This window comes from Micromesistius poutassou (genome assembly GCF_964030765.1).
Source record: "Micromesistius poutassou genome assembly, chromosome: 16".
In the NCBI taxonomy this organism is placed as follows: domain Eukaryota; kingdom Metazoa; phylum Chordata; class Actinopteri; order Gadiformes; family Gadidae; genus Micromesistius; species Micromesistius poutassou.
Genome location: NC_140286.1, coordinates 9798586 through 9816954, shown reverse-complemented (window position 1 = coordinate 9816954; position 18369 = coordinate 9798586). Strand labels below are relative to the sequence as shown.

Genomic DNA, 18369 nt, shown 5'->3' with positions numbered 1-18369 from the left:
GTGTGTGTGTGTGTGTGTGTGTGTGTGTGTGTGTGTGTGTGTGTGTGTGTGTGTGTGTGTGCGCGTGTGTGTGTGAGAGATCGGATGATCGATATAGGTGCATTGTGAGTTGTGTGTGCGAAGGCTTATGGGGTCACAGGTGCTAGGACCCATCCATGTGCGTAGGAGAGGATTTTCCCATGTGATTCCCCTGTGCGAGTGGGCGGCTGTGATGTTGACGTAGATGGATGTGCGCCCCTCCCCACTCTCTGCCTACTCCTGCCGCGGTTATGTAACCCGTGTGCGTTACGAAACCTTACATTGGAAACACGAGCCCTCTGATCAACAGGGACACCGCCTGGGAATGTGTGCGATTGCGTTAGCGCATGCATGAGCGCACACACACACACACACACACACACACACACACACACACACACACACACACACACACACACACACACACACACACACACACACACATGCACTCACACACACACACACACACACACACACACACACACACACACACACACGTGCATACATCAATACACACTTGAACACACACTCACACGCACTGCTCTGGGCATTGTTTTCAGCCTGCGTTTGTGCAATTGTGTTGTTTTGTGTGTGTGCGTGCATGCTCACGTTGTCTGTGAACAAAGTGTTTCTGCGTGTTTATTCATGAAATGTAACTGCACACGTGAGTACTTCTCTATGCGTGTGAGCTTCAGAAAAGGAGAGCTAGAGAACAAGAGAAAGAATGCGAGAGAGAGAGAGAGAGAGAGAGAGAGAGAGAGAGAGAGAGAGAGAGAGAGAGAGAGAGAGAGAGAGAGAGAGAGAGAGAGAGAGAGAGAGAGAGAGAGAGAGAGAGAGAGATAGAGAGAGAGAGAGAATTGTGCGACAGTGTAGTACTTCAATTAAATTGAACATGCAATGTGGATCTAAATCTTGGTCGAAGGAACGGGAACCCATTTGAATTATTAAAAACGTTTGTGGCTGAAAAACATATATTTGTGTCTTGCTTAGGGTTGGAGTGTGAGTGCTCTGGGACCAAGGAATGGGGGAATAAATTGCAGAGAAAGAAGAGGGAGAGTGATAACGAGTGCAATAGGCGTCTGGTGAGTGCTAAAAAAAATATGATGGAAGACCTGGCTAAGAGAATGCAAACATAGTAAGGATTCTAAGGGCGCTGGAGGGGTCAATACATAGATAAGATCAATTGGAAGAGACAGTGAGGCTGCATGGTATGGATCAAATATCCCAAGACGGACATTTTAAAAGGAAATTAAACCACAATTCAGCTGGCATCTGCATACAATTCTTTCTTTCTTTTTTTTAATCAATGGGCCAATCACGTTTAGGCTAGACTCATTGAAATCCTATTCTTTGCCATCTACGCAAACAGGAAGTTCAGCGGAACAAATGCTCCTCTACAACAATCGTCACACCCACACGCGGCTCAGCAGTACCATTTCAATCCATTTATAGATACTACTGCCTTCAAAAAGGTATTCTGACAAAGGGAATTAGGAAAAAAGTAGAGAGGCAGGCGGATTTTAAGCTGCCATTGTCAGTGTCACAAGCTTTTCACCTTTTTCTTCTGCGTGATATTTGTTGCAAGCATTGGCATTTTGAAATAGCTGAATCAATGTGGTATAATGGGATGCCTTCAGTAATTCTAACATTTAGGCTGATCCACAAATGGAGAGGGAGTTACAGTGATTGACTGTATTGTATCGCTGGCAGCGCTCCAATAGTGACACATCATTTTCTTATTTGCTTCCTTTTTGAGCTTCTTCTTTTCTCGTGCTTCAATCCTTCTCTGAAGTTTCAAGAGATTTGAGTGTGGCAAGTATGCGTCAAGCGTCAAGATGACGCAAAAGAAAGATACTAGAGATACCACATATAGGAATCTATTTACTTTCCAGGAACATCCAGGGTTAAAGATCAGTGGTTGTGTCCTCCAACACCACCACAGGTGGGCCTGTGTGGGCCCTTTCAAAAACTTGTAAACGTGATTAAAGGCCTATACAAATAAAGTTGACTTCCTGTTGCCCTTTAAAACACCATTTCCTGCTTGCGCAAGGATTCCTGGAAATAATAGCCTGCCACGGCCCGCTCTACGCTTCATCCTTAAAAAACTAAGTGCACGTTTAAAGATTGCGTTGCCGACAGCGTTATCGTCCATCTATTTGAATTCGGGCACCATTTCCCTTTGTCACTATGCAAAAAAAGGGTGCAGGCTACGCGAGGCTGAGCAATTACACAATAACATCAGAGCGCCGAGCGCTAGCTCCACTCAGAGAGAGGTGAGAGGAGTCCAAACCCTCACGCTTTACTGTGGGCTGGTGCTCTAGCGTGAGGGGCAGAGCACACAGTCCCTCCATACACTGGCGGGAATGGAGGGACTGTGACTGGCAGTTTCAGTTTGTTCAGTTTCAGTTTCTCATGCACCTACACACAGTCAGACACACACACACACACACACACACACACACACACACACGGGTCAAGGCTATGAGAACGGGTTGTGTCGATGAGTCCGGACCTGAGCCAAGGGTTCTGCACGTGACAAAATCTGCTGTCACAACACACCTCAACGGATAAAAACTTCTGTTTGAATCCAATACAAATACCCAGTGAAATGGAAAAGTCCCGTCAGCATGGCAAGCGGATGTCTTAGTGAATAGTCACACTACTTTCCACTGTGGACACCCATTACCTTAAGACAACACCAGTCTATCCTCCACTGCCAACAGCCCTGTGAGATGAGTTTGTTTTCCTTATCTCTGCTCGCAGGCAGTGTCCGGGGGCAGAGTCTAATATTCAACCTCTATTCAATATACCTGCTGCTGCAGTGTGTGAGCCAAGTAACAGACAAAGGCAATTCAACTGGAGCAAGATCCTCCACAAATACCCATTGGTGTGTACGCAGCTTTCAACAATGCCACCATGAACAGCGTCCCACAATGTGCGGTGCACAGCTTTCATAGGATTCAGTCATCAATGGAATGAACCAACATTTGATAATAGTGTGTCGTTTAAAAGGGCCACCGCCAATCAGAAACCAGTTAGCCCAGAATTCGGACCTTGAGGGATAACCACAGTAGCGTCTGTTTTTCCCATGAAAACAAGCTCTGTATGGGCAATGCACGCTGGTACATGCAGTGACAGAGGGAGGAAGCGCAAGCAGCCAACTGCCCTTGAAGTTTTACCACCGCATATAAACACAGTGGAACATTTCCTGGTGCAATAACCTACATACTGGTACCAGTAGGCAATCAGTATGATTTGATTTATTAAACAATTATTCATATTTTCTCTCTCTCTGGATCCACAGCAGGGAGGAGGGCCGTGTCAGCTTCAGTCTGCTCTCTGTATCGTATAGAGACACCCCTCTAAGTGGCATCTCTCTATCCGTGACTCTCCTCTCTCTGTCTCTCATAATTTGTGTTTAAATCTATAATTGAAAAGTTGCAAGCATAGGGATTCATTAGAATATCCACATGGACAACAAGGTGTAACATGAATGAATGGGCTCATCAAAGGTACCCACTTATAAGCTGATGTATCATCTAGAATTTTCAAATTGGTAAACACCTCTGCCTGCCTGTTCTCTGAGAGCAGAACGTTTGCCGGCTTCCTGTGTCCTCAGCCTCCCTGGTGCCATGGCTTCCCCCGCCTCACGGAGACGGTGTTGACATCCACAGGTCACCGCCGCCCCCCGTCAGAGGGAGGCACCGACTCGCTCATGAATTATGCATGCTGTTGCCTTCAGTGTCACCGTCCTTGGTGCACCAACACCCTGCACACACACACACGCACACACACACACACACGCACACGCACGCACACGCACGCGCCCACATACACACACATACGCATACACCTACACATGCAGGGATGTAAAGCAAACCTCTTTCTGCTTGGGTTTTTTAAATTCATGACGACCCCTCTCCCTCCCAAGCTCCCTCTCTGTGGCTCTCTTCCTCCCATATCGTACGCTCACATCGTGTTTGGGGCCTGGAGGAAGGTTGTACAAACACAGGTAACGTACTGATTGCTATACTCTTGTCAGAGGATGACAAGCACAACTATAGCCAACTTTCAAGTATCACATCGCCAGGATTATTTTTTACACCCAGAACACAATAAAAAAGGAAGTTTGATAAACATATTCTATTTCCCAGAAGGTAAGGGGGCTGGGGGGGGGAGGGGGGAAGTGAGCTGAAGCAGTGAGCAGTGCAGTGTCAGCAACACAAAAACAAAACATAGCATGTAAACAGTGGCTGAGGTGCGCTCACGGAGGAGGAACGCGGTGTTAATAAGTCGCGTGGAGGGCACGCTTCCCTCGTCAGTGCCTCCGCCGCGATGTCGAATCAGCCTCTGCATTCTGTCACCTGGCGGGGCGGTGAGTGGCCCAGGCCATACACACATACACGCACACGCACACGCACACGCACACACACACACACACGTGCACACACACAGGGAGCTGAACCCAGAGTAGAGCTCCCCCACATTGGATCGTATTGTTTTCCATAGAGAGAGAGAGAGAGAGAGAGAGAGAGAGAGAGAGAGAGAGAGAGAGAGAGAGAAGAGAGGGAGAAATGGAGATACGTGGGTGGCTACTTATAGAAAGAGTCATACGCAGGTACTCATACGCAGACAGATAGAGGGTCATATGCGTAGAGAGGTATTGTTTTCTGAAGCACTTGGGCACCATCATCACCCCCAGACCCCCCACCCCCAACCCAACTCACATCCACGAAAATAAACAGGAGTGTCATGTTTACCTGTGCTTGTTTTTTCAGGGGAAGCACCCTGGGGGGTGGGGGAAATCTGAGACGCTGAAGGGAAGGGTGTGTGTGTGTGTGTGTGTGTGTGTGTGAGGGAGACGGGGGGGCACTGCAGCAGAGGAGGAGCAGCAGTGTCTGACAACACCTTTCCCTGAAATGGAGGCTAAACAGGAGAGGCGACACCACTAATTGGGACAGAGAGGCAGTTTGACGCGCTCTCACGCGGCCCCGGCCCACCCATCACTAGTTACACACACCACGAGTGTGTATTCCTGTGTGTGTGTGTGTGTGTGTGTGTGTGTGTGTGTGTGTGTGTGTGTGTGTGTGTGTGTGTGTGTGTGTGTGTGTGTGTGTGTGTGTGCGTGCATGTGTGCGTGCGTGCATGCGTGCTTTTGCTTTTCTCTACACCATTGCATGACGCTGAAAAATGACCTCTCGGAGACTCCTGCAAGTCGAGGGTTCCCCGCTTCATTTGTAGCGATGCATTAGTAATAGCAGCCACTGACAAGAGAGAGGAAGCTGGTACATTTCCATTGAGAGCTTGCCAGTCGACGTACTTTGTGCCTCCTTGTCTCTCACAATGGCAGCGCTCTTCTCCACGAGACTTGCTTGACACGAGAACACTTGCCGCTTGCAGTACCCATTGTCTGCGTCAAGCATTTAGTCTAGTCCGGTTATTAGAGAGCGTCTCAAAAGCTTTTCTCATGGACGTGTGATTAGTGCGTGACTTTTTGCATTAGTGGCACACACGTGGATACGCACACAATCACACACACACACATACTGTAGACAGTCAGATTCTTTAACTGCGTAACGGCCATCGCAGATCTCTGTCTCAGAGACAGGTTCGAATGCATCAATACTTGTTTTACAGTTTGGCGTTGTGAGGTGTGTGATAGCGATGGGACCACAATGCCGGTGGTGGCGATGCAGCTCTGCCTCTTCCTGGAGCAAGGGCTGCATTACAGTAAGTGATCCAGTGGTCTGATCTTATCTCACCACTGGAGCCAAGAAAGGAGAACAATGGACGTCTGTATACCTGCTTGGTAAGACATCTCCGCATCACCATCTGCTATCCCTCCAAGGAAGTGGGAAGTTCATGGCTAACATTAAGTCAAACAATATGGAGTATACTTTATATAATCTTTATATAATCTTGTCATTTAGTAACATAATATTGGGCTGTGCAGGTTGCACATGCACTCATGTAACCGTTACAGACAGTTATATCTACAATAAAGATTGCCTATCTAAAAGGTCAAAGGTGGGGTCAGAGTGGTCATGGGTATGTCTGGAAGCTTCTGTTTATACCCTAGTGGAGAATGGAGAATGTAAATAGACTGGGGAAATAGAGTTTTCCCTTTTGCCTTAAATAACAGAAAATATCCCGGTCAGATCACATGGTCCAACAACCTACAGATATGACGCACCACATTGGTCGAAATGGGAAAGATGACGACAATTAGGAACTGGGTCAGAGTTTCTATTCGTGGTTTGAACTACAGATTCTCACCACCACACTGAGCTCTATAGAATTCTAGGGGATTGGGTTCAAAGTATGCGGTAAGTGGCAGAAGCAATTGCGGCTGGTTTCAGAGGAAGTTACCCGTGACGCATAATGACATTCAGCCGGCTATGTCTCTACTACCCCAGTCCCTGGAGGTACCAGACCCCAGAAATGCTTCCTTGTGTCAGCTAGCAACACGGGCTACAGTCCCCTTCTTAACACACACACACACACACACACACACACACACACACACACACACACACACACACACACACACACACACACACACACACACACACACACACACACACACACACACACACACACAGACCTCACTGTCACACAGGTCTACAGAGAGAGGGATAATCAGAGGATGCAGGGGGTGACGGGGGGGTTAAAGAGCCGGCCTCAGGCACTGGAGTAAGAGTGAGTGTCGGAATGAATGAATGAACGAACAAATTAACGAATGAATGCGTGAGTGCGATTGCGATGCTGTGTCACATTCTCCAGAGCCTTCTCCCTTTCTTCTCTCTCTCACCCCATTTTTTTACCCTCCCTCTCTCTCTTCACCCTTCCCTTTCTTGTTTTGTTCAAAATTTAACGAGGACTGGAACAGTGTGTGTTCACGTGTGTTTGTGTGCGTGTGACGTGTGTACGTGCGCGCGTGTGCGTGTGTGTGTGCCTGTGTGTGTGTGTGTGTGTGTGTGTGTGTGTGTGTGTGTGTGTGTGTGTGTGTGCACGCGCGCGTGTGTCTGTGTGTGTGTGTGTGTGTGTGTGTGTGTGTGGTTGGGTTGCAGTGGGCATCCGGGGTGTTTTGGCTCAGCACGGTGTCACATGCGGAGGCCATGTGAACCAACACAGTGGCACAGAGAGACTGGGTGGGGTGGGGGTGGGGGACTGAAGAGGGGGAGCCTTTATGCCAGAGAGGAGGAGGAGGAGGACTTGGGGGGGGGGGGGGAGAAGAGAAATGAGCTTGGTAGGACTATTGGGGTCAACAACAAGAACAGTGACGAAGACAAAGTGGCAGCAGGCCGTGTTGGTTAATAATGGTGCACGGGAATTAGGTAGCGTATAGATGGAGATTTAATAACATTTTTAGAAATTGTTTTGTTCCATCTTTCATTCCAGCATTTTAATTGGGAGGATCCCCCGCCTGCCTTTGTAACCTGCCTTTGTATGTGTGGGGAGGACATCCTAAGGCTAGAGCCAATATAACGGAGGTCTGGTCGCAGTTCTCTAACCTGTTACCGGCTCCTGAAGCTTTTACCTACAACAAGCTGCACAAAACCATTTGCATTCAAGGAATTGTTTACTCCTGTTTGTATGTACGAATACCAGTGGTACAAACAAATTAATAAATCCCAAATCTATATTAAGGGTCACCCATTTATAGGACCCGTTTTCAAAGCCTTCTAGTAAAAAGAAAAGCCTATTGACCACTAAGCAGTCCACTTCCTTGCATTCGCTTTATTTTGGAAGAGACTAAAGTAGGTCACCTGATATCTGCCATGTCAGAGCAGAGTCCATGAAATGAACCAAGCTCCTCCCATCACCACCTTATCAGGATGGGTCTCGATTACACAAAGAAATGCTCGGGTCACAGTTCCGACATGTTTTGCCTTCCGTCCGAAAGTTATCGCATTCGGAAACACACCCATGTCTGTCTGGGGCTTTGTGTTTCCATCGGGGCTCCCGTTGTTTTTCTCAATTGTTTTTCTCTGTTTCTATTCCCGAGAAATTAGGAAAAAAAAAAGGAATGAAAAAAATTAAAAAAAGGAATGAAAGCGTGACACAGCCAGCGACCTCAGAGCGAATCATCAATGGAGGTGCCTGCATGCAAGAGGTGACATTCAAGGCTCTGCCCCCACCGTAGAATAAGGGGCTTGAGAGTGCGGTGGCGCTCTGCAGCAGGAAACCAGCCTCGGCATGTCCTCCTCGTCAGACCGCCGGGGTCTGCTTTTAATGCTCAAAGTTGCAGATGTTGCCCGGTGTTAGGCTGTGCAGCCGCTGATCAAAGCTGGGGATAGTGACCCCCCCCTTCGCTGGCCTAGTTCTAATCCCTGCCCCCCCTGCGCCCCCCGCCTCACACAGCCCTCACCCTGCATGTGGTGAAGGCAGGGGGTGGACCTTGGACTGCTTTTCTTTCTTGCAAACCTCGTCCGCACGCACAAACCAAGCACAATCTCACACACACACACACACACACACACACACACACACACACACACACACACACACACACACACACACACACACACACACACACACACACACACACACACACACACACACACACACAGCCCACAAGCCCTTCCGGGCACAGGGCAAGGGCAGCTTGATAGACGGCTGAGAAAAGGGAGGAATTAAAGCTCCCCCCTCCCCCTGCCAACCTCCCCCCTCTCCTCTAAGAATGAGTGGACAGGCCCGCAAGAATGACAGATCAGCATGACATTCTTTAGCCTCCATTCAGCCGCAAAGCATTTGGCACCATTCACTCCCACTTTGCAATCTTATTTACTCATAACATTTACTATCTATGTAAATATTTATATATAGACATCTATCTATCTAATCTATCTGTCCATCTATATTTGTCTATGCATCAGAATACAACTACTACATTCCTATATATAACCTTGTAGTTTTTCTGACATTGTCATTTCTTTTTCTGGAAACTCTCACAGACACAGAAAGTGGCCCAAGACACTCCAGAATTGAAGGGCTCTGTGATTGGACAGGAGAATAAAACAGATGACTGGCACATACAGTCATCTGAGTGTGTGTGCCTGTGTGTGTGTGTGTGTGTGTGTGTGTGTGTGCATGCATGTGTGTGTGTATGTTTGTGCGCGCGTGTTTCCTTGCCAATGGTGTGGATGAACGGTAATCCAGGGAGAGGAGCGCAGAGAAAATGAGAAGGCTGGGGAGAGATAAAGAGATATGGGAAAATAAATGTGAGCTGTCAGATGGTGTGGGGCAGGGTATGAGCAGGGATGGGGGGGAGAGAGAGAGAGAGAGAGAGAGAGAGAGAGAGAGAGAGAGAGAGAGAGAGAGAGAGAGAGAGAGAGAGAGAGAGAGAGAGAGAGAGAGAGAGAGAGAGAGAGAGAGAGAGAGAGAGGGAGGGAGAGAGAGAGAGAGAGAAGAAAGAAGACAGTCAGGGATAGAGAGATGTCAGCTTAGAGGGGTGTCTCCATACGATACAGAGAGCAGACTGAAGCTGACACGACCCTCCTCCCTGCTGTCGCTACAGAGACAGAGAGGAAGACGTGCACATCCTCGAACACACACAGGCTTGACTCCAAAATAAATCATCAGGGCTATGTGTATTGATGGCCCTGGTCCTGAAGCGAGACCACTTGGGTCTGCCCTGTGATTTGTCATGTGATTGGCCCTCCCTCAGCCCAATAAAACAACGCGTCACCAGGTGCAGATGAAGTCTTTTATACAAGCCAGACACACACACACACACACACAAATATACACATAGTACATTAACTAGTATGACAGAACTACACAGCGATGACACACGTTTTAACTCTCTCTTTCTCTATCTCTCTCTCTCCCTTACTCACACATATTGGATGTGAGGTTTGAAATGTGTGAAATCTGATTACACAATTACATAATGAGTCAACAGTGGGTCGCTTAGTGGGGACTATTAGCCGTCAGCTGGGGACTATGTAGAGTGATGCTGCAGCCCTGAGCAGCACACTGCTGCGCTAAAGTTTGTGTTAGCATTCAACACGACTCAGCATTTCCACAGGTGTGGACCCTGGCAGCTGAATGAATGACACAAATTTAAATATTGCAGAATTGTGTTGGGTCAATTAAAGGAGTCCAAGTCATTGTCATTTTGAACATGAGTCATTCATTATACTAATGTTCCCAGAAGAGGTGAGATATTGAAATCTGCTTAAAGTGACAAAACCAAATGGTGCTCTTCTTCGGAAACTTTATACACTCTATATAAAAGTGTATAGTATGTGTGCTGTTATACCCTATACACACTTATAGTTAGTGTATAGTGAAAGTGGTGACGCAGACAAGACGACGGCGAGAGCTGCATAATGGCCGACCACAGAGCGGTGCCTTGGAAAGCCGTGTGCTTCATTAAGCCCTTAAATCCCCGCAGAGTCCTTTAAGTCATCACGTCACTGGCTCCCGCCTCCTCAGTAACTCACCGAGGTAAGGAGAGAGGAGAGACAGATACGGTCGGCGGGAATGCACTTCCTCCCTCCCTCCCTCCCTCTCACCCTCCCTCCCTCCCTCCCCCCCTCCGTGCTGTTTCAGAGTGATTGTTCCCCCTAAGCCCCTCTCCGATGTATGCCAACCACCAAGAATGTCGCCTACTACCCATCGAGGAACAGGTAGCACAGTTATGCAACGACTGGCCGCAAATTCATTTCTGGTCCGACGACTTTGGAGGAAAACAAGTCATAACCTCTGATGCAGAGCAGGATAAAAGGATGTCAGAGAGCTTTGGTGAGGTCTTTGAATCCGTCATCGTATGAATATGGTTTGTGAAATCAAGACAAATCCAATAAACGATATTCTGAAAATCGAGCAGTGCTACTAAAAACCAATAAGGCACTGACTATGTGGTGAGGTAACCAAACGATTTAGCAGTTCTCCATCCAGTGATGAGGGAAAGCCTGTGCCCACAAACACACCCACACACACACACACACACACACAAACATACACACACACACACACACTGACAGACCCCTCCCACCCCCTGCCCTGATGCCAACCCCCCTGCCGGGAGGCTCAACCAATAATATCACGGTTCCACTACATAGGACTAAATGGACTCAAACACAGTGGGATGTTTTGACACTTTCACACGATCCCAACCAAATCCTAAGCATGGAACCCTCCCCCTACATTTCTATCCTGCACCGTTTTACGTAATTAGACCACTGGAGCGACACGTAATAGGCCTACAGGCTAGTCATATTGTCGTTGTGCTGAGATTTATTCATTTTTTATCCTTGCCTCAGAACACTATGTATTACCATGTCATGACGACAGTGGGACTCTTCAGAATGGGGGAATGGATATAGACTATAAGCATTGATAGCGTTAGCTCATGTGTGGATTTAGTGATATCATCCATCCCCATTCAAGACACCACTATAACCCCACAAGGTAGCCCATAGCAACACAAAGCCTTTTGTTTTCACCCAACTATCCAACAGAATTCGGGTCAGGCATGGGTGTTTGTAGGCTGGGCTGACCCTAGTGTGTGGCTGCTGTGTGGGCAGCTCTGGCCAGATTAGTCTTCAACCTGCCATAGAAAAGAACCAAGCCCTTTGATCTCCAGCCTGCTGTACACACAGCACCGTGTGTGCTCGTGTGTGTGTCTGCAAAGCCAGTGAAACCCAATGGAGCTGGCTGAGTTCTCTCACTGGCCGCTGAAGTCTGCTGTGTAAACTCAAAGCACGACCTGACCCCATCAAAGTCAAACAGGCCTCTTGCAATGTCCGGGAGGATTTGGCAAGAGACACCTCGGGCAAATCAGCAACTTCAGGCCGCGCCAGCCTTCATCCACTCAGCACCCTTAATCCAGTGGAGAGAGGCGCACAAAGTGCAAACACACAATCTGTACTGGGCTTATTGTATTTTTTTCTGTTTGATGGGACTTTACTGACCAGTCACAACGGAAACATGCTCGCTCCACACCAACCCACTGAGAGAAGGGGGAGCAGGGTGATACTGGACCTTCTTTCAGCCAACCTCAGCAGCAGGCTTACTGGCAGCCAGTTTGGGATCGCCCGCCCCTCTCTCTCTCTCTGGCTCCTCCTCGGACTTTCGGAGGAGCAGCAGGTAGGGATGGGGCATATTTTCATAGCAACATTTCCCTGTTTGAGATGGCATTGTATTGACAATGTCTAATTTAACTACAGCCACAGGGCCTTAAGTATTACAATATCAAGGCTGAAACATTGGAGAGAGCTTTTTGGAGAAAGATATCATTACTACTATTTGGTGTGGTTCATAGCAGTTCAATAGAAATACTTCATTCAGGGATAGTAAACCTGTGCTAGTTATAGTAAACATGTTTTTGATCCATGATCAGATATGATGAAAGTAGGGCCTGCAAAAACATCAGGTCAACACTGTGGTCAGGGAGACACACTAATTGTTGCACCAAGTATTCAAAGTTCAGCGCAACAGACCACAGAGTGGTATCGCATTGCATGCTGCGATGCCCCACCACATTCACTTCCTAACCAGAAGACGTGCTTGACATTCTGGAAGAGCCAGTGTGCATTCTTGGCGTCCGTTCCCCTGTGCATGTGCATGTGTGTGACTTTCTGAAGACACAAGGTCAACGGTGCTATTTCTGCCTTCCAGCATGTACTTATGAGTGTTTATGCAAACACTTTAGCGCTGATGTACTCATACCACTGATGCTTAGTAGTAAAACTGTAGCATTGGCATTGATAACATGCAGAATTATTATTATTATAGAGAAGAATATGGAATATTTGGTTCCATTGAGTACTATGTACGATTGTTCTACTCATATTATGTGTACCATGAAGCATGTATTTATCTAGTCTCAAAAATATAACATTCTGATTCTGATGGCAGATAAACTCAAATCTGGGTGAATGGGGCATTTCACTTTCTTACACCATGTCGCTCGAGGCAGAGGTCTGGAGAGGTCTTACAACAACACCTATAGACTGGCCACTGTCGAAATACACTTAAAATCCCCTTCTGAATGCTTCATTCACACGCAAATGCATTTTCTTGGGTACAATATCTCTGTAACGAAACAGATAACAAGGCGTCACTCCGCCTCTTGCAGTCCTGGTTTACGGCCCAGGATTTGTGCCGTTTACCTCCAGAAGTTCTGCTGCAACATAGGAGGACTGCTGGGTCTGAGATTAGGATTAATGGAAGGTGTGTTGCACATACCATGTTAGTATGATGATTATTACGCAAGATAATTACAACAATAATTGTGTTAATAAATGCTCAAACAAGAAAAGGATGTTCTACTCCACCCAATTTGTCTAAAAAGAGTGCAAGTGGATTAACATGAGCAAACAAACTACGTTCAAACTCGAATCAAAAGGTGAGCCGAAACCATGTTTGCGTGGAAGGTGAATTGAGTAATGCATTGTTTTGTGCCCACCTCATGCAAACAGCCAGTGAGGCCAGAATAGAGTATATTACTCATTGCTCTGATAGGGTCAATAGCGCATGTCTCCGGGGTCATCTGGACAGATAACTGTGGGGTCATGCTAAAATATATAACAATAAAATCGCTTCTGTACAACATCAGGTTAACAACGATTGATATCAGCTCTCAGGCTCATTTGTATGGGATTGTCCACATCGGTGGTATTCTCTGATTCCAATAACCTCATGGCGAACGGCCATCTGTCAGTGTCCCCCCTATCAAGGTGCCTGGAAGGAGAGAACATACAGAGAGTCAGTGGGAACGAAAGCGGGGTGGTGCTGTGAATAGTGATGGGATGCTACAGGCTACAGGCTCGAGGGCAGTCTGTAGGGAACTCCAACAGGCAGGAGAGGGAGGGAGAGAGGGAGAGAGAGAACTAAGCCGCCTCACATGGGAGCTGGAGTGTCACAGGAGTGCCAAGGGGCATCACCGCGACCGCCGCTCTCAGCCACACGTTGGATCTCTACCATCTCAGCTGACTGCTCGGGCAGACACGAGATAAGGCCACCACATCCGTTGTCGAGCATGCATGGGCATTCTCATGAACGCACGGCCGCTCGCCCATCTGCCTAACCGCCGCTCTCTGTGTGCTTAGTCACCATATGAAACGAAAAAACAGGAAGGGTGGTGAAAAAAAGTTATTTTAGTGGTCAGTGAGTTTCGGTGAAAGCTGAAAATGGGGCTGCAAGAACGGAGAGTTTTCACCTTCACGCCGCTCTGCCCAACCTCTAGAGAAAAGAAAACTCTCTGGGACCACATCTTTTTTTTAAGTGATGACTATGACAAAAAGAGGCCCCATCCATGTCAGGCATTGGTACCCACACATTCCAAGCAATTTTCAATTTGATAGAGAACTTACCCCCCCCACACAAAGCTAAATTCCACCATCGCACACTCTGGCTACATCATTGTCATCATCATCCTCAGCATCATCAGCATCAGTAGCAACCTGATCCTCAGCATCATCATCATCAGCAGCAGCGGCATCAGTAGTGGTGGAAGCAGTTGAAGAAGCGGTAGCAGTGGTGGTGTGATTAATGAAAGAGCTTCTAGGGCTCCGGGGGGGGAGGGGGGGGGGCGCTGCTTACCCAGCCTGGCAGGCAGTTAGTTTGTGTGACAGTTAGTTGTGCTGGGTGCCAAGATGAACAGGATATGCGAGGCATCTCAATGACCAAACTTCACGGAGGCTAAGCGCTTGGGGAGGGGGGGGGGACCCTCACCCCCAACTCCACACTCCTCCTCTTCCTCCCACACAGGCATTCAGGGCCTTTTCATTAGAATGACAATGGGGGCCAAAAAGGCAGAACAGGGCCCAATGTCTGGGAGCCATAAGTTGAGGCAATTGCTTTGAGGCGAACCCATGCGTGTCCATGAGAGCAAGGCTACAACCGGAACACACACACACACACACACACACACACACACACACACACACACACACACACACACACACACACACACACACACACACACACACACACACACACACACACACACACACACACACACACACACACACACCCGAATCGGGAGTTGATCGAATTCCCACAGTGAAACAGGCTTAGGAGAGAGATAGAGAGAGAAAAAGAGAGAGAAGGGACCTCTTCATACTTTCACACAAAGTCTACAGTCAGTGTGCGTTCTCATTCATCTTTGGTGCAACTGTACTGGACAAGATTCGGAAGCAACAACGACGTCTAGAAGAATACCAACACGTTAACCACTCTTACTATAAATGCCTGCTGGTGCTTCTCTACTAGATAAAAAAAAACGATACTGTAAAATTGAGACACACACACACACACACACACACACACACACACACACACACACACACACACACACACACACACACACACACACACACACACACACACACACACACACACACACACACACACACACACACACGCCTCCCTCACCTTCAAAAATATAATTCTGTATCCGCTACAAATCTGTTGGGAGCATTAAAAACCACATACCTAGTGACCTACAGAAGAAATTGAGCAATTGTATGGTTTTCGCAACAACAAAAAAACACGACCTTGCAGGACATGTTGGAGCCCAGAAGACAAATTAACACCATCTGAAAGTATCCTTCAAATAATAATGAAATTATTTACCTGCATAAAATCGTAACAGGGATCCAATTTCGGTGTTCATGCCCTCCTCCTGAACTCGCCACGGGTCCTTAAATCCAAGTTTAAAGAGGAAGTCAGTCTGTATCTGGAGAGGCCTTTCATCTGGACCGAGCCTACGCACTGCCTCTCCGTGCAACTGGACATATATCGTGGGGCAAGAATCGCTCCCGTTGCCGGTGTGCTCGGATGAGGATACTGGTTTCAAAAAACCCTGGAAATGGTCGGCGTCTTGCCCGTCAGGTGTTGTACCTGTGGAACACACTCTTGACAGCGAGCAAGCGCTCGTGCTGGGCGGCAGGCTGCCCATGCGACCGGCTTTGTGCACGTTGTCTGGCCTTGCGACGCCGTTTAAATGACCGGGGTTACAGTGCGTGTATGTGGCTGGGTCCGCTCCGATGCCATTGGAGTGATGCTGGGTGACAGCGGGGTCTATGCTGGACGTGTGACAATCGAGCTCCAGCTCATCCGAGGAACTGCCGTACGTGTCGTGGCCCTCCGTGTCGAACACGGGGCTCAGTATGGACGCATCTGTGCCCAGGATCATGTCGTCGCTCAGGGAGTCCCTGTGTTCACTGAGTCGTGCCCCGGAGCTGAGATCGTCAAAGGCGCTGCTCTCCACGTCGGAGCCTGAATTCAACCCGTAGCTGTCAATCCCGTTGCGCTGCTCGGAGTCCTCGTCGTTGGGGGTGTCCTCCACGTTGGAATTTGAATTTAAATCGTCAGACAACGAGCACATCGTGTTGTCTTGTGACTCGGAGTCCGGGGTGAAAAGTTTGGAAACAAATTCTTGTTGCTGTTGTTGCCTCTGATCCGCATTCTCCATGAGCAACAGCCTCAACCTGTCACTCGGCTGGCTGGAAGGGCCGTCTCGAAATTCGGTCGATTTCAAGGAACTCGTGCAAACTGCGTGATTTCATCCCCATTTGCATTGACCTGATTTTCAAGAATTTCGTGGATCACATTGCAGTTTCCATTTTGGTCGGTTTTGGGTCGATCTTTACAAAATATGCGCAAAACGGACCCAGACTTACTGCAGAGTTTACTCAAACCGAGCGCCATCTCGCCGGCCGTGGTTTCCATCGTGCAAAGAACCGGCCTCGGATACGAGGAATTGAGTCTGTCGTGGACGTGTACCGAGCCCCGGTGAAGATCCGCTCGCACCCATTCCCTGTCCGACGGTTGAAGCTGCATGTTTTGCCGGTGCTTCAACAGGGTCTTTCTATCCAGACTCCGGGTATGCAGAGACGCAGAGGAGAGAGCCGAGTTCATCTTGGCGCCGCAGGCGGCAGTGACAGCTGAGGCGGCAGTGGTTGCAGCTGCGGCGGAGAGATTCCGCTTTAGCCGCCGCCGTCTTAACAAGAGTGAGTTGGAGGCGCCTGACGAAGCCCGGCCATTAGTGGCGGTGCCAATACTTTTATTTGAAACATTAGATACCGACGTCGATATGGTATGGACGAGACTGTTCCCGTTCTTTGAGTCGACGCGGGAGGCTGCCGAACGTCCACCGCCATCACCCGCCGCCTGAGTCCCCTGGGCGACAGGCGGTCCGCTGGGTTTCTTTAACTTGGTCGCGTTTCCATCTGACACGCCGTCCTCCGTGACAGCCTGCGCACTTTCCATCTCTGCGAATGAAAAGTAGTCCACTAAATAACGGTGCGCACTTGGTGAAACATACGACCTTTAGCGTTACATTTGAAATCCCAAATTGTTCCCACCGCGGTAAATGTCCACCAACTGGCTGGCTGTCGACTTATCCTTCTAGTCATTCACTTTTTGCCTTCGACTTCTCGGTGGAGGCTTCTTCGCAGGTCCAGGAAACATTTTACCGATTTAATTCACTGGGAAGCCGTGTGGAAGCGTCGGGCCAGATTAGGGCGGAGACGTGACTGTGCGTCTCATTTAGACCGAAATACTATGGTGGAATATGAAATGAACGTCGGCCGACCTCTTACGCAAATACTTACTAATATATATTCATGAGGAGGTACAAGATGGGCGCGCTAAAAATATCGCACTGGATTGTGGGAAATGTATTCTTACCAAGCAACGAATTGGATCCACTACATCATGAACATCCTCCTAAAAAATACATTTCCCGTCATCAATTACATCGTTCAAAGAGACGATGGGCGGTGTTTGAAATAAAAACCACTATATAAAATGAAACGTTTATTTAAACATTGTTCAGTTCTACATCCCCACCCTCTGGTGTATATCGCTGCTTTCCTAAAAAAAAAAAAAAAAATCATATTGGCTGTTACTACATCCTTTGCAAAGGAAAAACGAACTTATATTCGAACCGTAAATTGTTCCACATGTGTGAACTTGTGGACCAACAGATGATTTTAGTTTTACATTGACGTTATCTATAGAGTTTAAATGCTTTATTTTAAATTTGAACGTTTTATGCACATTTCATACCATGTTTTTTATTCACAATTTAACACTTATTCGCCGAAATTCCGGCACAAGTTGGTTTGTTAAATAAAACAAGTCGTTCAGAAGGACGAGTTCATCGCAATATGAGCAAGACGCCATTTCATAGGCTATGGCAATCAGGTCTGAATGGTGCGTCTTCATTCTATAGTATTTTCCGCCCTCTAGTGGACTTCTAGAATGCTTACATTACAATACGAGCAGTAGTCCCTGCCGTGTCCCAATGCATTGTAATTGCACTTTTAAATGTCATATTCCATTCATCAGTTGTCCTTGGATTATCAAAAGGGTGCATGCATTGTATCC

At 47.8% G+C, this 18369-nt stretch overlaps 1 protein-coding gene across 1 annotated transcript in view; it reads right to left on the bottom strand.

Moving 5' to 3' along the window:
* The window catches only part of LOC311361386 (PH domain leucine-rich repeat protein phosphatase 1-like), a 53736-nt gene extending 36222 nt beyond the window's left edge, over window positions 1-17514 (bottom strand). The window contains 2 exon segments of the mRNA XM_084481551.1: window positions 15610-16528; window positions 16531-17514. Coding sequence (XP_084337677.1) covers window positions 15610-16528; window positions 16531-17247 — 1636 coding nt within the window. The 5' untranslated portion in view covers window positions 17248-17514.
* Window positions 17515-18369: the final 855 nt, after the last annotated feature.